This window comes from Drosophila biarmipes, unplaced genomic scaffold, assembly GCF_025231255.1.
Source record: "Drosophila biarmipes strain raj3 unplaced genomic scaffold, RU_DBia_V1.1 ptg000008l, whole genome shotgun sequence".
Taxonomy (NCBI): Eukaryota; Metazoa; Arthropoda; class Insecta; order Diptera; family Drosophilidae; genus Drosophila; species Drosophila biarmipes.
This window is the reverse complement of record NW_026114529.1, coordinates 1,645,919-1,668,550: the sequence shown is the minus strand read 5'-3', so window position 1 is coordinate 1,668,550 and position 22,632 is coordinate 1,645,919. Positions and strand designations below refer to the sequence as shown.

The window sequence follows — 22,632 nt, the reverse complement described above, 5'->3', positions numbered from 1 at the left end:
GAGCTTACTGTCGCACATTGAAACAACAACTAAGCATGCATATAATCGGCTTCGACTCACAAGTGCGTGGACTAATTATTATATTAAAGGCAATAGAGAGCGAGCAGCCATACAATGCTTAGAGTACGATGTTTAGTGAACGAAATTGAAGAGTTAAGGCATTTATTTGTTAATTTTAACATCGATGTTATATGTTTGTCCGAAACTTGGTTTTCGTCTTATGTTAGTGATTCCTTAGTGGAGTGTAGTGGCTATAATCCCTTTCGTTCAGACCGAGATAGCAATTCTGGGAGAGTAGCCATATATAAACAAAGTTCGTTTTGTTAAAATTTTCATGTATTATCAATTTTAAATGCCAATGTTTTCAAACCTCGATTTATTTATTAAATTTATAATATTAATACAGACTTAACTGAAACCCATATAGTTTATAGGAACATTAAAAATATGTACCGACCATAATTTGAGTGACTGGGACTCTATTTATGACTACAAAAATATTAATTCTCAATTAACTGTACTACAAGATAATATAATATACTTATATAATCGATCAGTATCATTAGTTATGAAAATGAGAAAGCCACGTGAAAATCCTAGTTGAGCAAGTACAATTTTATCACAATTAATTAATCAAGAGAAACGCAAATATTTTTGTTCAGTTTTAATAAACCAACAATGTGTCAGCAGAAATGGTCTGATATTAAAAAACTAGGCATAGGAAAATCAAACACTACCCGATGTGATGCCAATCCTTATAAACAAAAAATTTGTAGACTATAAAGTAACTAATTTGTTCTGTATCAGGATTAAGTTCACAATAAGTTTCTCGTTTTATGCCTTCGATTCGTACTGACTCGATCGTAAAATCATCTGCTTCTCAAGGATCGGATAGTGTGACCAGAACAGATTAAACTATTCGGCCCTGTTCGATAAAATTGAGTATATAAATATAACACTTAAAGCTAGTGTAGTGCAGATATAATAGTAAGCCTGTTACAATACATACTAGCAAGCAGGTTTTACAAATTGAACATTTGGTTATATAATGCTTACAACCTAGTGCCAATTATGATTTAGATATTTTCCCCATCCCCGCGGCCACCGATGTAAGGAGCTGTGGGGTAGCTATGTGGCTTTCTTAGCAGAAAGATACGGTGGGAGAACTTCTCTCCGTTACTGTCTGCTAGGCTAGACAATCAATTCAATAATTAAATATTCAAAAATAGCGGCGTAAGCCGGAGTAGATTTTATGGTGCTTTGGCTCTTTATTCATCAAGATCATAAAGTGAACTAAAGTTCACGGATGCTCGTGGAATCTTCGCTGACCAAGCACAAAATTGTTAAAGTCAGTCATTTTAGTTGGCCAACATGTTCATCGTCATTTATGTTCTCACGACCACTTTAAAACCACTCGTGCACTTTGCTACGGGTTAGGCAATCACCGCCATAAATTTGTTTTATCAATTGAAACGTTTCGGTAAAAGTTTTACCAATTTTAAAACAAAATTTAATGTTGGTTTTTTGCTTGAAGCTCATTTTCGCACCGATGGCAAAAACATACTAACATTTAAAATGCAATAACCTCACTTCCAATAGTTGAAATGAAATTAGAAGATGAAATTTTTAATGGAAGTCGATAAACGATATCAGATTTTAACGCACATATAGATGTCGCCACTAGAGAGCGCGAGATTAAAAAAGTCCTGCTTACTTTGGAAATCACCTTGTATATCTATATATTTTATTATCCCATTTTTATATACTTATATTTTATTATTCCATTTTTTATATATTATTTACCGAAAATTCCATAGAAACTGTGTGAAATTCAGACGAAATCATCATTGAAATTCATAGAAATAGAATTGAACATCTCCAAAACATCGATTTATCGCATTTTGACAGAACATTTGAGCTTACAAAAGGTGTGTGCATGGTTTGTTCCGCACAAATTGACCGACGTCCAAAAATTGCTCAGAACCGTGCGACTTCTACCTTTTCGGAAAAATGCATTTGCCGATGAAAGGAAAGCGTTATGCAGACGTAGAGGCCATTCGAAAGGCTTTCACCGGCATACTGGCGGACATACCGGGCAACGAGCTAAAACACTCGTTCGACATCTTCTGCACCGTGCAAAACGCTGTATTAAAGCAGAAGGAGACTATTTTGAATAAAAAAAATTGATTTTGCCAAAAAAAACTATTTGTTCTGTCTTTTTTTTAAAAGTCCTGTTTACTTTGGAACTCATCCCGTAAATGGACCAATGGTCCAGTAAGTATAAACTGGTCCTGCCTGCTGGGAGCTGGTTGTTATCTACTCCCCCTTAAGTTTGTCGCCGTCTTCGGTGATAACCAACTCATCGATGGCCTTCTGCAACTTGAAAGATGTTCGCCTCCTACTCCAGCGTTCTTGCAATAGAATCAAGCCGCACAATGCAAGGCTAATGACGACTCCCACGGCGAACCAAATCTTCAGGGAACCCCCGGCCGACACGTCGTCTCTGAGCTCCTGTATAAGGTGCAGGTTGTGTTCGTTCACCCGCTGTAGTAGCGGTAGGCTCAGCAAATGGTCATGCCCCGTGATATATACTAGGGGTGAAGCCGCAATCCCCGGACTCTTACTAACCGAGTTTTTGAGACTTAGGTAGACAGAGTCGTTTATGATCGCCCTCCTCCTGAAGGTGACAAGATAGGACCCCTTGACGGTAGCAGTGGGCCCGTCGTCGATGGTAACCCTCGCCCCTTCTTCGTTGACGATTATTATCCCGTCAAGTACGAGTGTAAGGGGTTTCAGGCGTCGGGAAGCCATCCCGCCTGCGTACAATTGACGGGCGCATGTGTCGTGTGTGCCCCTTTTGCAGAAAGTGGCCTAGCTAGTGGAGGCGCAATCGGAGACCGCTAGGATCCCGTCATCACATTCTGCTACCGTGTTGTCCTCCAGCTTCAATATGGTGTGGTAGTGCGCGACCGGGAAGAACAGGATCTTCTTACAAATAAACTTAACCTTAGGATACTGTACTACAATATGGTTGACGGCATTAGATTGAACAATTTTAATTTTAGAAACATCCATAAGACCAACTATGGGGACCTCGTTAAGCTGCTCGTCAGAGATAGCCTTAATGTGGTTGAATATGGTTGGATTAATAATGTTGTTTTTAGCAAGGGTAATAGTAACCATAAAGCTTGGGATTTCGGATATTAGCAATCTATTTTTAGCGTGGAGGGTTTCGAACAAATGACCTGAGTCAACAAGCTCGTCCCTTTTCTCTTTGAGGATCCAATCGACTGTGTCTGTGAGTAAATTGATGTGTTTTTGTATTTTTGTATTAACTACAACCTGTCTATTGTTAGCCTCGATAAGCGATGCCTGATTGGTATTAATACTACTAAGGTCATCCGCGTCGGGCGTACCCGCCACGACCTTAAGAACTGAGCCCAAAAAATCAAGGCTTCTGGCCATCCTATGGTGTACCTTGAACTCATCCAAAATTTTCTGGGCATGTTTGATATCGACTTCCAGTAGTTTTCTCATGTGGGACTGTGGGAACAATTTGAGCATTCTGACCGTGGAGTCAATTATGCTAGAAAACTCGGAAAGTTTTGTCGAGTGCCTAACCGCGGGCTTGCGGTGGTCAGTAGTATAATAGATATTATGGCGAGCGTGCGGAAATTATAGCAAATATTGAATGTTAATATAAGGGCGAATGTGGCAGATGAATTGCCTATCTGATGTTGTGCTTATAGACCACCCTCCACCTAATGAGAAAAGATGTTCCCAGATCTTTTTCCACACGCTCTTCTAAAAAACCTCTTCTGTAGACCTGGTGGTCACGATACGCATGGAAAATCAGCATGAAAAAATTACTCTTCTGCGCAGCATCGGAGCTTACTGTCGCACATTGAAACAACAACTAAGCATGCATATAATCGGCTTCGACTCACAAGTGCGTGGACTAATTATTATATTAAAGGCAATAGAGAGCGAGCAGCCATACAATGCTTAGAGTACGATGTTTAGTGAACGAAATTGAAGAGTTAAGGCATTTATTTGTTAATTTTAACATCGATGTTATATGTTTGTCCGAAACTTGGTTTTCGTCTTATGTTAGTGATTCCTTAGTGGATTTATTTATTAAATTTATAATATTAATACAGACTTAACTGAAACCCATATAGTTTATAGGAACATTAAAAATATGTACCGACCATAATTTGAGTGACTGGGACTCTATTTATGACTACAAAAATATTAATTCTCAATTAACTGTACTACAAGATAATATAATATACTTATATAATCGATCAGTATCATTAGTTATGAAAATGAGAAAGCCACGTGAAAATCCTAGTTGAGCAAGTACAATTTTATCACAATTAATTAATCAAGAGAAACGCAAATATTTTTGTTCAGTTTTAATAAACCAACAATGTGTCAGCAGAAATGGTCTGATATTAAAAAACTAGGCATAGGAAAATCAAACACTACCCGATGTGATGCCAATCCTTATAAACAAAAAATTTGTAGACTATAAAGTAACTAATTTGTTCTGTATCAGGATTAAGTTCACAATAAGTTTCTCGTTTTATGCCTTCGATTCGTACTGACTCGATCGTAAAATCATCTGCTTCTCAAGGATCGGATAGTGTGACCAGAACAGATTAAACTATTCGGCCCTGTTCGATAAAATTGAGTATATAAATATAACACTTAAAGCTAGTGTAGTGCAGATATAATAGTAAGCCTGTTACAATACATACTAGCAAGCAGGTTTTACAAATTGAACATTTGGTTATATAATGCTTACAACCTAGTGCCAATTATGATTTAGATATTTTCCCCATCCCCGCGGCCACCGATGTAAGGAGCTGTGGGGTAGCTATGTGGCTTTCTTAGCAGAAAGATACGGTGGGAGAACTTCTCTCCGTTACTGTCTGCTAGGCTAGACAATCAATTCAATAATTAAATATTCAAAAATAGCGGCGTAAGCCGGAGTAGATTTTATGGTGCTTTGGCTCTTTATTCATCAAGATCATAAAGTGAACTAAAGTTCACGGATGCTCGTGGAATCTTCGCTGACCAAGCACAAAATTGTTAAAGTCAGTCATTTTAGTTGGCCAACATGTTCATCGTCATTTATGTTCTCACGACCACTTTAAAACCACTCGTGCACTTTGCTACGGGTTAGGCAATCACCGCCATAAATTTGTTTTATCAATTGAAACGTTTCGGTAAAAGTTTTACCAATTTTAAAACAAAATTTAATGTTGGTTTTTTGCTTGAAGCTCATTTTCGCACCGATGGCAAAAACATACTAACATTTAAAATGCAATAACCTCACTTCCAATAGTTGAAATGAAATTAGAAGATGAAATTTTTAATGGAAGTCGATAAACGATATCAGATTTTAACGCACATATAGATGTCGCCACTAGAGAGCGCGAGATTAAAAAAGTCCTGCTTACTTTGGAAATCACCTTGTATATCTATATATTTTATTATCCCATTTTTATATACTTATATTTTATTATTCCATTTTTTATATATTATTTACCGAAAATTCCATAGAAACTGTGTGAAATTCAGACGAAATCATCATTGAAATTCATAGAAATAGAATTGAACATCTCCAAAACATCGATTTATCGCATTTTGACCGAACATTTGAGCTTACAAAAGGTGTGTGCATGGTTTGTTCCGCACAAATTGACCGACGTCCAAAAATTGCTCAGAACCGTGCGACTTCTACCTTTTCGGAAAAATGCATTTGCCGATGAAAGGAAAGCGTTATGCAGACGTAGAGGCCATTCGAAAGGCTTTCACCGGCATACTGGCGGACATACCGGGCAACGAGCTAAAACACTCGTTCGACATCTTTTGCACCGTGCAAAACGCTGTATTAAAGCAGAAGGAGACTATTTTGAATAAAAAAAATTGATTTTGCCAAAAAAAACTATTTGTTCTGTCTTTTTTTTAAAAGTCCTGTTTACTTTGGAACTCATCCCGTAAATGGACCAATGGTCCAGTAAGTATAAACTGGTCCTGCCTGCTGGGAGCTGGTTGTTATCTACTCCCCCTTAAGTTTGTCGCCGTCTTCGGTGATAACCAACTCATCGATGGCCTTCTGCAACTTGAAAGATGTTCGCCTCCTACTCCAGCGTTCTTGCAATAGAATCAAGCCGCACAATGCAAGGCTAATGACGACTCCCACGGCGAACCAAATCTTCAGGGAACCCCCGGCCGACACGTCGTCTCTGAGCTCCTGTATAAGGTGCAGGTTGTGTTCGTTCACCCGCTGTAGTAGCGGTAGGCTCAGCAAATGGTCATGCCCCGTGATATATACTAGGGGTGAAGCCGCAATCCCCGGACTCTTACTAACCGAGTTTTTGAGACTTAGGTAGACAGAGTCGTTTATGATCGCCCTCCTCCTGAAGGTGACAAGATAGGACCCCTTGACGGTAGCAGTGGGCCCGTCGTCGATGGTAACCCTCGCCCCTTCTTCGTTGACGATTATTATCCCGTCAAGTACGAGTGTAAGGGGTTCCAGGCGTCGGGAAGCCATCCCGCCTGCGTACAATTGACGGGCGCATGTGTCGTGTGTGCCCCTTTTGCAGAAAGTGGCCTAGCTAGTGGAGGCGCAATCGGAGACCGCTAGGATCCCGTCATCACATTCTGCTACCGTGTTGTCCTCCAGCTTCAATATGGTGTGGTAGTGCGCGACCGGGAAGAACAGGATCTTCTTACAAATAAACTTAACCTTAGGATACTGTACTACAATATGGTTGACGGCATTAGATTGAACAATTTTAATTTTAGAAACATCCATAAGACCAACTATGGGGACCTCGTTAAGCTGCTCGTCAGAGATAGCCTTAATGTGGTTGAATATGGTTGGATTAATAATGTTGTTTTTAGCAAGGGTAATAGTAACCATAAAGCTTGGGATTTCGGATATTAGCAATCTATTTTTAGCGTGGAGGGTTTCGAACAAATGACCTGAGTCAACAAGCTCGTCCCTTTTCTCTTTGAGGATCCAATCGACTGTGTCTGTGAGTAAATTGATGTGTTTTTGTATTTTTGTATTAACTACAACCTGTCTATTGTTAGCCTCGATAAGCGATGCCTGATTGGTATTAATACTACTAAGGTCATCCGCGTCGGGCGTACCCGCCACGACCTTAAGAACTGAGCCCAAAAAATCAAGGCTTCTGGCCATCCTATGGTGTACCTTGAACTCATCCAAAATTTTCTGGGCATGTTTGATATCGACTTCCAGTAGTTTTCTCATGTGGGACTGTGGGAACAATTTGAGCATTCTGACCGTGGAGTCAATTATGCTAGAAAACTCGGAAAGTTTTGTCGAGTGCCTAACCGCGGGCTTGCGGTGGTCAGTAGTATAATAGATATTATGGCGAGCGTGCGGAAATTATAGCAAATATTGAATGTTAATATAAGGGCGAATGTGGCAGATGAATTGCCTATCTGATGTTGTGCTTATAGACCACCCTCCACCTAATGAGAAAAGATGTTCCCAGATCTTTTTCCACACGCTCTTCTAAAAAAGCGGCGTCAATTTGTTTCCTAATCTTTTGTTGTTACGTAGGTGTATTTTTTCACCAACTTGGAAGATTCGGTTTTGTCTCGAAGGGTTAATCCTGTCCAGGTTATCCTGTTGTGCCTTGTCAATTTTCGCTTTGATTCCCGACTTGATCTCGTCGTTGCTGGCGTGGATGACATCTACTGGCCTAAATTCTGTGATCAAATATAGCGACCTTTTGTATTCTACCGTGGACCGCAATATCAGTTCCACAGTATCCTCGACTTTTTTTTTTTTATCAATTTTCAAGCATCTGCTGATTTCTGCCCGAGTGCTGTGAAATCATTCTACTTGGCCATTGGAGCTACTATGTAGCTGTGGTGCATTAACAACATCGATGCTATATTGGCTTTTCAGCAATAATGTGATTTCAAGCTGTTTATTGGCGATGGTAATGTCACTGACGAAGGTTTTACAATGCCAAAACTTTGTCGCAGGAAACTCCTGCCTCAAGGCATGTTGAAAACGAGCCAGTTTAGGCGTTGACGATCTCTTTAACGAATTTAACCACCGAATCTTTAGTTAATAATGTGGCCAGGTATATTTCCGAAGATTATGAAGTCTCGCCGAAGCGGTTGGTCTGCTTCTTCCAAAATGATTTGGTTCTTGAACATTTCAGAGGTCTGTCTGTGGTGTCTATGGTATACGAGAGCGAAAGCTCACTATGCACCGGGGCTGCATCGGACTGGATCACAGACTCTAAGTTTATTTGTTTTCCGGGGGTGTAGAACACTTTACAGTTGTTCTCATCAATAAATGCTTTCCATCACTTGATCTTAGCGTTGGTATTTCTGTTGGATACCGTGTATGTGAGAGGCTGGTGGTCTGTAAAGATCCGTACCTCCATAGTACCATATAGGTAATTTTGGAGCTTGCCTATTGCCCAGACTATCGCCAACGATTCACGTTCGTTGGTGGCGTAGTTAAAAACGCAGTCTTTTAGCGTGCGCGACATCATGGTAATAGGTCTTTTATTTTGGGATAACACCGCGACTATACCACTCGCTGAGGCGTAGGTGGTTATGTCAAATGGTAATTTGAAATCGCGGTAGGTCAATATGACATCTTCTGATGCCAAGATGTTACGGAGGGGGACGAATGCGTTTCGCTGGGTTTCATTAAACCTAAAAGCTACTTTTTTGGACATATTCTTGCTGCCGGAAGGACCTGAGGCTAAACAGTTTCGCTGGTTCGGGGAACTCTTTTATTGCCCTGACCTTCTCTGGGTTTGTTCTTGTTCCGCCTCTGGTGAAAATAAATCCTAAAAATGTTACTGTTTAAAGAACTTTGTTTTTTCTTTATTGGCATTGAGTAGCCGCTTAAGCACCGTGTCGATGTGCTTAACATGTTCCGTTTCACTTTCGGAAAAAATTATGACGTCGTCAACGTAGACATAACATATTTTGTCGATTTCTTCCCGCAGCACATCGTCGACGGGTTTTTAGGCCGAAGGGTAGTCTGCAAAATTCGTACTTCCCACCGTTCACTGAGAACGAGGTCTTTTCTCGGTCCTTTTCAGCCAGTATATTTGATGATACCCTGACTTTAAGTCTAGGGTGGTAAAGAATTTGGATTTTCCCAAGTTCTCTAGAATAGATAGGTTCGTCACTCGTTCGATTAGTAGCGATGGCCGATCTGATAAAGGTAAGTGCCTCGTTAGAGGTCGAAAATACCTTATTTCTTTTTAGATTACTTTTTTAAATTCGTCTCGTGCTCGCGTTAGCGAATCGAAGCCTATTATAGCATCGAACGTGCTCGCTGGGTTATAGAGAAAAACTTAAGCGTCTAGCCCAAAAATGCGCATTATGCACTTGTTTTTGACGTCGCAAACTACCGGCACTACATTTATTATCTCCTTTACGGGCTTAAGGTAATTTTTCGCCGCCCCCGTGTCGATGAGGATTTTTATTGTTCTGCCAGCAAACTGTCGCTCGACGAACGGAAGTCAGGTGCGCTGCCTAAAAATTGAAGGAGATCGTTAGGTTCGGCAGTATCACTGTCTTCCTCAATGTTGGCAACTTCAGTCTCGGCTGTGGCGGTTTTGTGGTTTTTGAAGCCCTGCAATGAATGCATGAAGGGCGTCGTCCCTAATCTCCTTATTTAGGGTGGTTGCTGTGTCTGTATTATGTGACATAACTATCTTGTTAGTGACGAGCGTGAGTTTCCTCTCGACCGCTCATAGTATGCCATAAGGTCGGCTTCTCCTTGCCGAACCATCTCCATTGCTGTAGCAATCTTAAGGACGTTTTTTCCGCGTATGTGCAATCTAGTCTAGCTAGAATTGTATCGAAATTCAATACGGTGTTATGGGACGTGAAGAGTGACCGAGCGGGACCGGAAATTTTATTTTTAACAATGACAACGGCCTCGTAGTGGGCTTCGCTGCCGTCGCATTTTTTAAATACGTCGTATTTTACAATGTCTAACTAGACCTCGCATTTTATTGCAGGGTTCGGTACTGCTCTTCTGTGAACCTTAACCTGCGGATTCTCGCGGATTCTAACTCTGAAGCGAAGGCGCTTCTTAAACGCTCTTCCTGAGCGGCGAAAGCTCCCCTGACCGCATTTGTGACAATCGCTTGGACCATTTTGTCTGTTTGGTCCTTATTTCGGTGCAGAATCCTACTTCTTCGCTGTCGTCGCTATCAAGTTCTTGTTTCACTTCCCTATACTCCCAACTCATTAGCAGCTAAGGGGAGCTGGGTAGGTTAACGGCAGATATACTTGGGAAATACGGGGTATGGTACGATTGGGACACAAGACAAATTTTTTAGATGGGGCCCCTTTTTTGCGATATTAAAGCCGCTAAAATCACATAGAACACAAAAATTTAGGATTAATTTGTCTCTAAAACAAACTCAAAATACAGAACCATAAAGGAGCGAGACAACAGGTTGGTCAATTCGACTTAATAATACAGATACGCTGGATCAATTTAGTACCAAATTCAATATAAGCACAGACACAATCAATCAATTATAAAAAAAATACAAGAAATAATGCGGATGGCATCCCTTGCATGTTTAATGAAACCAACAAATAAAATACTGTGTGATTTGTTCTTTATATAATTAATTAGCTGTAGGCTGTGCGGTTGCCACGGACCTCTTCCTTCTTAGCAGAAAGATACGGTGGGAGAACTTCTCTCCGTTACTGTCTGCCCTTAAGGCTAGACAATCAATTTAATAATTAAATATTCAAAAATAACGGCGTAAGCCAGAGTAGATTTTATGGAGCTTTGGTTCTTTATTCATCAAGAACATAAAGTGAACTAACTTAAGTTAACAAAATGCAAAACGTATGACCGGATGCCCGTGGCATCTTCGCTGACCAAGTACAAAATTGCTAAAGTCATAGGATCGCTGGCCACCAATGGCACGAAGGCACGGCCCATAGCGGTGCACTTTGCTGACTCAGCTCTTGTACACCATAAGGGTGGTAGGGTCGTCATACGTGATCAATATATAAGATATATAATATATAAAAAATGGAACAATAAAATATAAGTAAGTATAAAAATGGGATTATAAAATATATAGATATAACTGGTCGAATATAAGTATAAAATGGTCCTGCCTCGCTTATGCTGGGAGCTGGTTGTTAACTTGCATACAATTCATTATTAGCTGTACTGTCAAAATTCCTAGCCATGACATAATCACCTACTTTAAGTTCGGTTGAGTTTTTCCTCTTCGCATTGTAGTAATCTTTACTTCTTCTCTGATACTGCGCTTGTGTTTCTTCAAATTGTCCTAGTCTCTTATATTTTATAGTTTCAAAAATGTTCGATTTTATTACCAATTTGTTACTTTAACGACTCAGTGCATCTACGTGTAGACTACCTGTCCTACTTTTTAAGTCGTAATCAAACTCTTGATGCCCTTAAGCCCACCTTGCTATTCTTGGATTGAAATCAATTTTGTTAGGCGTTAATGTAAGGGAGTTGCAATTTGTTACAATTCGGAACCGCTTGCCCTGTAAACATATCCAAAATCTTTTTAATGCGTAAATAATGGCTAAATTCTCCTATTATATTTTGTCGTTGTTCTTTTTGAAAAAGAGAATATAGGATGCAACTTCTTATTTGTTTTGCTCTGAAGAAGTACCTCCCAAACCCTAAAGCACTGGCATCATAGTGTAACTCAATTTCGTCTCCATGATCGTATATGTAAAAAACAATTTTATTTTCTTCCTCACATTTAATTTTCCTCAAACTGCCACAACGGCATGGTAAACAATGTATATTTAAACGACTCTTTGTTAACAAACAAATGAATGTATCCATTTTTAAGATCTAATTTCCTAAATAATGATTTTCACACTAATTTATCTAAGATCTCCCGATTTCTTCTTTACTTATACAATCGGAGAAGCAAACTATGATCTACTATTTTAAATAATACCATCCTTAATATATTCATCTAACATTTTCTTTAAGGTTCTTTTTTCGCTGTACGAAAGTCTTATAGGTACAAAACTAAATGGTTTATATTTTCCAACCCGATGTTGAATTTAAATTTAATATTCAGAACTTTGGGTCGCTTTAATAATTAATTAACTACTTTTGATCCAAACACCTAACTTTTTCCCCATATAATTTTCTAACATATTGATTTCTATCATCTGTTGTTCAAAATTATAAATAATTATTTTTTGTCTAATTATTGAATTATTACTTTCAAAAGTTTCTTCTAAAACTTCACTTTCTAATTTTTCTTCTACAGCATATTTTCTTAAAATTTAATTTTCTAGTTTTTCACTACCACTACATTTCATCCTCTAACATCTCATTATATTATATTTTATTTCCCAACATATCATTCTGTTCATATTCCAAATATTTTTTAAATTGCAAGGCACCTTACGAATTAAACCAATTTTTGTACCATCTAAGGTCTCAGTACTCTCAAAAAATATTATTTTTTAAGTTTTTAAATTAATCAGCCACAACAATTAAATTTACAAAAATCTTTACATAATTTTTCATTATAAATCATAATATCTTCCCTTCGCTTTTCAATAAGCTTTTATTTAATGCAAAGTAAGTTCCTTTTTGGTGCTCTAATTCAATATTTTTCGGCATAACCGATTGTATGATAAGCGATACTGGGCTTTCTGAATCTATTAAGGATTCTGTAATAATTGGACGGTTGGGGTTTTTAAAACCAAAAATTTTAAACAATCTTACATAATTATTGACATATTTTTTCTTATAAAATGGGTATCCGTAAATAAAATGATCGTAAGCTTCACATCCATATCACGTCCCTGTAGTTCTTTTCGGTTTGACGCACTCTCTAGCCCAATGTCCCTTTCCGTCGCAGTTGTAGCAACGCGTCTCCATGCTCGCCGGATCGGTTTTCGAAGACTGCATTTTATTGTTCTTGTTTTACAGTTCTTGTTGGCAGCATTATTTCTGCAAAAGCTCTAATTTTGCCTGCGTGCGTTTTCTCGTTTCCACCAAAGGCAAGTTGAAATTGCTGCAGCAACTCACTCGTTGGCTTAACAAAACAAGGAAGATCAGCATGCATACACTTCAAAACCACGTTTTTACCGCGTGAAGAAGTTTGCATGTAATATATGAAAGTCCGTACACTGACGCGGCGCGTCTCGGTCTGACGCAGGGCGATACCCCGAAGAAGCATACAAGCGCCGTTTGCCGCGCCGATATCTTGTGTTCTCGGAAACTTACGGCTGTTATCGACAATCGTCGGGGCATCAGTTTTGGGCCGAAAACAAATAGAATGAAAAAGACAGTTGACAATTAGTGAACTTGTTGCAATTGGAGTCGATAATAGGAGTGACTCTATCCTTAAGATGGGCCGATAGGACGATAGTTGCAGCAGCGGGATGACTCTGGCGGGCGGTCTGGCCATCTGAGGATTAATCTTAGTTCGCTCCGAGATTATCTTAAATGGTACTCATGTGTCCAATGACCCAATTTTGGAAGAGGCCATGTAATATGGCGGGGAAGAAACAAAGACGATCAGCCGGTATTGGTATAGTCGCAGCCATATTGCCAAACCAGACAGATGCAGCTAGAAGTTCTAAGTTAAGTTTTGTGCCAAATATAAAATAAAAGTGATTGATAGTTTGTTAGTTAACATAGAGTGCGGTATTTATTATTAATCAAAGGGCCCCGGGAAATTTACTTGGGAGTTCGACTACATACTTGGGAGTTTCGCTACATATTTGGAAGCTCTACTACAATACTCTACATACTACCCACAATTTGGCTGCCAGCCACCGGTGTCACGCACCAGACGAGTACGCCTTCGCCATCCTGGCCGACGACATTTAGTATTTCCCGGTGAGTCCACCTCATCTCGGGATCTCCTAGTCGTCAGGGCGGCCGAATCATGTGCTGCTCTACGCAACCCACCGAGTGCGCCAGTCATCCATCTTAAAAACCAATGTAGCCGGGAAAAGTAATTTGACTGACTATAATCGCACTCCTTGCCAGCTAGCAGTGGCTGAAAGAAAAAACAATTAAATCAAATGTACTTTGATTATATACATAGCATTTACTTCCCTGTGTAATTGTGCATTTATCCGAATTTAGATCCGAGAGCCATATTTGTCCTCGTCGTTTGTCTAGAATAAGAAAGGTCGCGTATTAGTAAATGGTATAGCTTACAGTTACGCACCTTTTGGCCTGACACTTCTTCTTTTTCCCATAAGCTTCTAAGGATTAGGTGACCCAACACGCACGCCTCGCGTGAGTACTTTGCAAGGGCCGTGTTCCCATGCGAGCTCTACCAATACAAGACTCGTAGAGCATATAATATACCAATCCAAACAGATCCGCTGCTTTGAACGCGTAAACACGAAGATAGTGTTAAATTTTTGGTTTTGAAGGCTGAGGAAGGATAGATCTGTTAGGAGGAACATGAATTTATATTATTGTACTTAACATATTCATTAAAAGTTTGTAAAACCCTCAATGTGTGAGTAAATTGTCCCAGTTGGGTAGATGGAACCGCCGTAGTCGCGAGGAGGGGTGCCATCCGGTCGAGTTTGGGTGGTGCCCAGCAGCATCTTAAGGGTACCTATGGTTGGGAAAGAGCACTTGACTAAAACATCAATGACTACCAAATAAACCCCACTTTTCTAGCCGAAGACCGCCGGACACGGTAAGCACTACATCCGAGTGGACCATTGGAACCTATCCTTCGGGGGCGAAGACGATGTCCATTCTGTGGAGGATTTCGTGTTTCGTCTGGAGTTCCTGCAGCGGCAACATCAGTGTCCGTGGAATGAAGTTTTGCGGAACTTCGGAACGCTGGCAATTACTGTCCAACTGTATTTTCCCGATGTCTGGACGGCTTCTGACTAGGATCGATCCATTATCGGACGCGTGGAACTTACTGTGAAGTAAAATGGCGTAAGTTTGCCGGTCGCATTCTACTTTTGTCCATACCTGGAAGAGAGTGCGTACTTCGGAGTCGACTTCTGGAGGGCTTTAGGACTAGCTTCAACCGTTGTTGGGAATCCAGTGGCGAGAGCCGTGAAGAAAGCTGCAGAAATCCATGCCAGTCAGATGGAGCACTATGCCGATGTAGCAATCGCTCAACAGTAGTGTCGAAGAAAGACAGGTTCTGTCTGAATGCCCGAAAGTTGAACGCGTTGACCTCTAAGGATATATACCATCTACCCAGCACGACTGGCTGATCCTCGCTCCAAATTTTTAGACGCACCTGAAATACCTCACAATACCCACAGTTTGAAATCATCCGGATTGACCATAGGGTTTAAGAAGTCTACGTTTTGTAAAATTGCTGACTTACTTAGGGTTTATAGTAGGAGGTCGACTGCTGCGGATGGGTCCTGGACGAGTTTCGGCGATTCAGAAGATTACCCGTAATCGACGGTTCGTCAAGAACTACTACTACTACGCTAGCCGACTCCTTAAAAAAAAAAGGCAGGAAACGCAAAGTTCGTGACCTAAAGCTGGCCTGGATGAGCGCTCTACATTCAGTGCGACGCATCCCACCTTGGTGTCGGCGCGGTATTTGTTCAGCGGGACCAGGACGGAGCCGAGCAGCTTATCGCGTTCTTCTCGGCCAAGATGAACAAACACCAGGTGATTTATTCGATCAGACCGTATGTGGAAGGCTGCCGTTCACTGATCACTGATCACGCCAGCCTAAAGCGGTTGATGACGATGAAGGCTCTGTCCATACGACTCGCAAGGTGATCTCTCCAGCTGCGGGGCTACGATTTAAGCATTGAACATCACACGCATCATCAAGCAGATCCGGGTAGATCCGACGGAGTTACTGGGATTCGAGACGACCGAATTTGCTGCGGAGTATTACACGGAATTAGTGCAAGACGTGGAGTCAAACAGGGAGCACTTACCAGACCTCAAGGTGGATGGCGGACTAATATTCAGCGCATGAGCAATCCGAAAATGGACGAGGAATTGGAAGGATCCGAACGGAAGCTGTGAATCCCGCAAAGCCTGACTCACAGCCCCAAGACTAAAAGGCCACTTCAGAAGCTTTACATTGATTTTCTGGGCAAGTATCCGAGGTCCAAGAGTGGGCACGCTTGCATAATCATCGTGGTGGACAACTTCCCCAAGTACACCTTCTTAAAGGCGATGATGGAAGCGACGGGGACTAACGTAGTAAGTTTCTTGGTAAGCGAGGTATTTTACAAGTTCGGAGTGTCTGAGGCGATACACTTGGACAACGGTAAACTATTCGTATCCAAGGCGTTTGAGGAGATGATTGACGGCTTCGGTATAGAACACCTGAACACTCCAGTATATTCACCATAGAGCAATACCGCGTAGAGGGTAAACAGGAAGGTCTTGGCCGACATTTGGGAATGGAATGCACATCTGCCGGAGATTGAGGTGGCTATTCGAAACGCTGTCCACTCAGCCACAGACTTCACCGTTGTTAAAGCGCTGAACGCTAATCATGAAGTTTTAATTACGTTAAAATACAAATAAGTATCATCTTAAGAGAGCCCAACAGCGTTATGTTCACCGCCCACAGGCCAAGAACTATTTTGTTAGATCTATGCTGAGATCGGATTGCGTGCGAATTTCGGGGCCAAGACTTGGCATTTATTTTGGACTCGCAAATTTCGGCGCCAAAATTAATAAAGCAAAAAATCAATAAATAAATTCAAGTGAACAACCACATAGTTTTGGTGCCGCCCTCGAGAAAGATATTAACAAGCGTAACACTGTCAGTGCCGGTGGAAAATAACAGTTAGTTCTCGCTGTGTCTGCCTTTTCGTTTCGATTTTGTTATAGCTGTTTTAACTTCGATTTTAGGCAGACTGCTAAGCGCCAGTGCAACGAACTGCAACTGCTTGTGTGTTCTTTTTCAGGAGGTGGTGCACTCTCTTAATTACGTTCCCGTCTCTCATTTCTTTTATTACGCCAAATTAAAGTGGTACTTACAAAAATCAAAAAGAATGACAGCGCATCGGAGACAGAAAGGGAGATGGAAGATAGCTGCTCCTCGGTGCAATTAACGAAATGATTTTCGCAGATAGATAGTGAAGATATTGCAAGAATGAGGAAAGCTTTCGAGGAGAATGCAATTTCGTTTATTCCGCTGCAAGTCAATGCCGACTGGAAATTTCAAATTCATATATTGCAAAAGGTATGGCATTGCAGTCGAAAATTGATATAATAGATCCAGATAACCGGAATAGGTCGACATTACAAGAAAATAGTGTAATTACCAAGGCATTATAAATGTCAGGTACAGGTGAAAACAAGGAAGAACGCTATAGTCGAGTGCCTCTAATTTCACATACCCGTTACTCAGCTTGACGGAGCAAAATAGAAATGGAGATACAAAGGCAGCAAAGAAATATTGTAGAGCGTCACCTACCGGTACATTTAAATCCGCCTAAAATGAAGTTACCAAAATTTAGCGGCAAACATTCAGAGTATAAACAATTTATTGGGATTTTTGAGCAACTGGTTGACTCTGATAATTTGTTATGTAACATCGAAAAATTTAACCATTTGTTAGCCTGCCTTTCTGACCAGACATTGTCAACAATAAAAGCTCTTCAAGTCTCAGATGCAAATTATAAAAAGACATTAGCGAGTTTAAAGAGAGTCTATGACAACTAGTGTTGCGTCTGCCTTGACGTTAATAATTTATACAGTAAGTGCAATTCACGATTCGTTTATGTCCCTAGGGGACGAAAAAGATATTGTCAATGCGGTGATTATACATATAATTCAGTCAAAGGGAGATCCGTATACCAAATCCAAGTGTGAGGAACAGCTTAATTATGATGAACTATCTAAATGGTCTGATTGTGCAAAGGTTTTAGATCGACGATATCAACATGTGTCAGTCGAGGAAGCGTGGAGGGTAAAGGGAAAAAGTTGTTTGGAAACGCCCTCTGGAAGCAAGAAAATTATTAGGAATTCATATACATATATATATATATCCAAAATCTTTGAATTGCATTTCTAATCATGTTATAGGTTATGACCAGCGATTTAGCGGAATGCCAGTTTTAGATCGTTTTAACCTTGTCAAAATGTAGCAATTATGTCTAAATGCGGGACATAGAGTATTTAAATGTACAGCATCCAAATGTCGGGTAGTAGAGTATGATGTGCGGGTGAGCATACCCGACATTTGGATGCTGTACATATCGACCAAAACTTGAGTGAGCTGGCAGGACCAGCAAGGGCAAGGTACTTCTGAGGCTTCTACCCATTCGAATTAACCAAGTAATTCTAGCAACAACCGTTGTTAATGTTCGCGATCGATTTGGTCAGCTCCATCGAGCCAGGGCTCTATTAGATTCAGGGTCGCCAGTCCTTGCTCACCTTTTAGGATTGTCGAGAACAAATAAAGGTCTTACTATCATATCAGTGGGAGAATTCCATTGCCAGAAGCGAAGTACTGGGAACTATAACTAGCAATCAGCCAGAAATATGATTCCTGCAAGGCATAGACTTAGCTGATCCAGAGATCCACAAAAGCCACAAAGAATTGATATTTTGCTCGAAACAGACTCCTTCTTTGATTTGTTGTGCAGTGGTCAAATCAAATGGAGATCTATTGCTAAAAAATGCACTATTGGGGCAGGTTGTTTCTGGACGGTGCAAGCAACAACAAAACGTAGCTACTTCTTGTATCGCCTTGTCGAAGGAAGAAACGGTTTTAGGAGGACTGGTTGAAAGGCTTTGGGAGTTTGATACCGTCCCAGAAAATAAAGAACTTGTTAAATTTTCACCAGAAAAAATTGCCTGCAAGGATCATTTCGTAAAAAACGTAGCCAATTCAAATTGTAGTCGTTTTTTAGTCGGTTCGCTTTTTAAATCTGATCCGCTCGTGCTTGGATCCTCGTTCGATGTCGCTAAACGTGGATTTTTATCATTAGAACGTAGAAGCCTACAAAACAGCTCACTTCGAGAAATTTATATCGATTTTATGAAAGAATATAATATGCAATAAGATTTCACCAGGACCGCACTACTTCATACCACATCAATGCGTTCTGAGGCCTGATAGTACCTCAACCAAACATCGAGTCGTGTTTGATGTGTATGCCAAGACAACTTCAGCGCAGTCATTAAATGACATTTTAATGTTATGGCAAGAGAATCCAGCTGATGAGCTACAAATTCGTCTTAATACAGTCACCTACGGAACGTCTTCAGCTCCAGTTTTAGCCATCCGTAGCTTTCAAAAACTTGGAGTTCGTAATAGGGATAAGCTTGAAATTGGTTCATACATAATTTGCAACGACATTTATGTGGATGACACGCTTGCTGACACCTTGAACGTAATGTGTAATCAAGTATCAAAAATTCTCAATGGTGGCGGTGGTTGGTATTGTTGTGCCCTAATAACCTTACATTTAAAATTTTTTTTCTAAGCCTTTGGCAGATTCAACTGGAATGGGATAAATTCATTTCGATGTCGTTACATATTCAAGAGCTATCAGAAAATATGTCCTGGTGACATGTCCCTTCGCAGTTTAATCCAGCAGACATTGCGTCCCGTGGCTGCGAAGCAAGTGAATTGAGTGAGTCCACTGGTAAGAAAAAAACGAAATTTCTGTATGAAAATGAATCATCATGGCAAGAAAACTCGCATTTTTCTATACCTTCCGGATTAGCAAACTTAGAGTTGAAAAGAGCTCCCCAAGTGCGTATAGCCGTCAAGCTACCAACTTCATTTGAATTTATTACTCGTATCTCATCGTTTCCCAAACTCATTAGAATTCTTGGATACGTTTGCAGATTTTTAAACCTAGCTAAAACACGTGAAAGATCATTAAGTCTGACTCCTAAAGACTTAAAACTATCATTTCTATACCCTTGCAGAGGGTATAATGTTTTCAGTCAGAAGATTGCAACGCGGTGAAGGAGACGTTTCTGACCCCATAAAGTATATATATATTCTAGATCAGCGTCACTAGACGAGTCGATCTAACCATGTCCGTCGGTCGTCTGGCCGTCTGTTCGTCCGTCGATCCGTCCGTTTCACGCGAAACTAGTCTCTCAGTTTTAAAGCTATCTGACTGAAACTTTCCCAAAAGTCTTCTTTCTATTGCAGGTATTATATAAGTCGGAACCAGCCGGATCGGACAACTATATCTTATAGCTCCCATAGGAACATTCGGGGAAAAAATTATTAAAAATTGTATCTTCGGTGTTTTTTAACATATAACCTTCTCAGTCGCACAACAGTAGTGTCGAAGCCGGGAAAGACAGGTTCTGTCTGGATGCCCGAAAGTTGAACGCGTTGATCACTTAGGATATATACCCTCTATCCAGCACGACTTGCTGATCCTTGCTCCAAATTTTTTGACGCACCTGAAATACCTCACAATACCCACAGTTTGAAATCATCCGGATTGACCATAGGGTTTAAGAAGTCTACGTTTTGTAAAATTGCTGACTTACTTAGGGTTTATAGTAGGAGGTCGACTGCTGCGGATGGGTCCTGGACGAGTTTCGGCGATTCAGAAGATTACCCGTAATCGACGGTTCGTCAAGAACTACTACTACTACGCTAGCCGACTCCTTAAAAAAAAAGGCAGGAAACGCAAAGTTCGTGACCTAAAGCTAGCCTGGATGAGCGCTCCGGGCCTGGTTCATGCGGATTTTAAAAAACATTTCTACATTATACATATGTGAAAGGCATGCCGTTCACTTGTATCATTGATCACGCCAGCCTAAAGTGGTTGATGACGATGAAGGCTCTGTCCGGACGACTCGCAAGGTGATCTCTCCAGCTGCGGGGCTACGATTTCAGCATTGAACATCACACGCATCATCAAGCAGATCCGGGTAGATCCGACGGAGTTACTGGGATTTGAGACGACCGAATTCGCTGCGGAGTATTACACGGAATTAGTGCAAGACGTGGAGTCAAACAGGGAGCACTTACCAGACCTCAAGGTGGATGGCGGACTAATATTCAGCGCATGAGCAATCCGAAAATGGACGAGGAATTGGAAGGATCCGAACGGAAGCTGTGAACCCCGCAAAGCCTGACTCACAGCCCCAAGACTAAAAAGCCACTTCAGAAGCTCTACATTGATTTTCTGGGCAAGTATCCGAGGTCCAAGAGTGGGCACGCTTGCATAATCATCGTGGTGGACAACTTCCCCAAGTACACCTTCTTAAAGGCGATGATGGAAGCGACGGGGACTAACGTAGTAAGTTTCTTGGTAAGCGAGGTATTTTACAAGTTCGGAGTGTCTGAGGCGATACACTTGGACAACGGTAAACTATTCGTATCCAAGGCGTTTGAGGAGATGATTGACGGCTTCGGTATAGAACACCTGAACACTCCAGTATATTCACCATAGAGCAATGCCGCGTAGAGGGTAAACAGGAAGGTCTTGGCCGACATTTGGGAATGGAATGCACATCTGCCGGAGATTGAGGTGGCTATTCGAAACGCTGTCCACTCAGCCACAGACTTCACCGTTGTTAAAGCGCTGAACGCTAATCATGAAGTTTTAATTACGTTAAAATATAAATAAGTATCATCTTAAGAGAGCCCAACAGCGTTATGTTCACCGCCCACAGGCCAAGAACTATTTTGTTAGATCTATGCTGAGATCGGATTGCGTGCGAATTTCGGGGCCAAGACTTGGCATTTATTTTGGACTCGCAAATTTCGGGGCCAAAATTAATAAAGCAAAAAATCAATAAATAAATTCAAGTGAACAACCACATAGTTTTGGTGCCGCCCTCGAGAAAGATATTAACAAGCGTAACAGTGTCAGTGCCGGTGGAAAATAACAGTTAGTTCTCGCTGTGTCTGCCTTTTCGTTTCGATTTTGTTATAGCTGTTTTAACTTTGATTTTAGGCAAACTGCTAAGCGCCAGTGCAACGAACTGCAACTGCTTGTGTGTTCTCTTTCAGGAGGTGGTGCACTCTCTTAATTACGTTCTCGTCTCTCATTTCTTTTATTACGCCAAATGCTCTACACTTAAACAAATTTATTCGAGCCACCTAGAAATATAATAATTAATTAAATAATCTTTAATTAAAGTGGTACTTACAAAAACCAAAAAGAATGACAGCGCATCGGAGACAGAAAGGGAGATGGAAGATATCTGCTCCTCGGTGCAATTAACGAAATGATTTTCGCAGATAGATAGGGTTGGTGAAGATATTGCAAGAATGGGGAAAGCTTTCGAGGAGAATGCAATTTCGTTTATTCTGCTGCAAGTCAATGCCGACTGGAAATTTTAAATTCATATATTGCAAAAGGTATGGCATTGCAGTCGAAAATTGATATAATAGGTCCAGATAACCGGAATAGGTCGACATTACAAGAAAATATTGTAATTACCAAGGCATTATAAATGTCAGGTACAGGTGAAAACAAGGAAGAACGCTATAGTCGAGTGCCTCGAATTTCACATACTCGTTACTCAGCTTGACGGAGCAAAATAGAAATGAAGATACAAAGGCAGCAAAGAAATATTGTAAAGCGCCACCTACCGTCACATTTAAATCCGCCTTAAATGAAGTTACCAAAATTTAGCGGCAAACATTCAGAGTATAA

The 22,632-nt window shown here is 40.7% G+C and overlaps 2 protein-coding genes across 2 annotated transcripts; both read left to right on the top strand.

The window, feature by feature from the left end:
* The first annotated feature begins 15,667 nt into the window (after window positions 1-15,667).
* Window positions 15,668-16,384, top strand: LOC122818767 (uncharacterized). The gene is made up of 2 exons (XM_044093871.1): window positions 15,668-15,792; window positions 16,075-16,384. The coding sequence occupies exons 1-2, from the start codon at window positions 15,668-15,670 to the stop codon at window positions 16,382-16,384; spliced, it is 435 nt and encodes a 144-aa protein (XP_043949806.1).
* A 4,364-nt stretch (window positions 16,385-20,748) lies between these two features.
* Window positions 20,749-21,420, top strand: LOC122818766 (uncharacterized). The gene is made up of 2 exons (XM_044093870.1): window positions 20,749-20,828; window positions 21,111-21,420. Exons 1-2 carry the CDS (start codon window positions 20,749-20,751, stop codon window positions 21,418-21,420), a joined length of 390 nt encoding a protein of 129 aa, XP_043949805.1.
* Window positions 21,421-22,632: the final 1,212 nt, after the last annotated feature.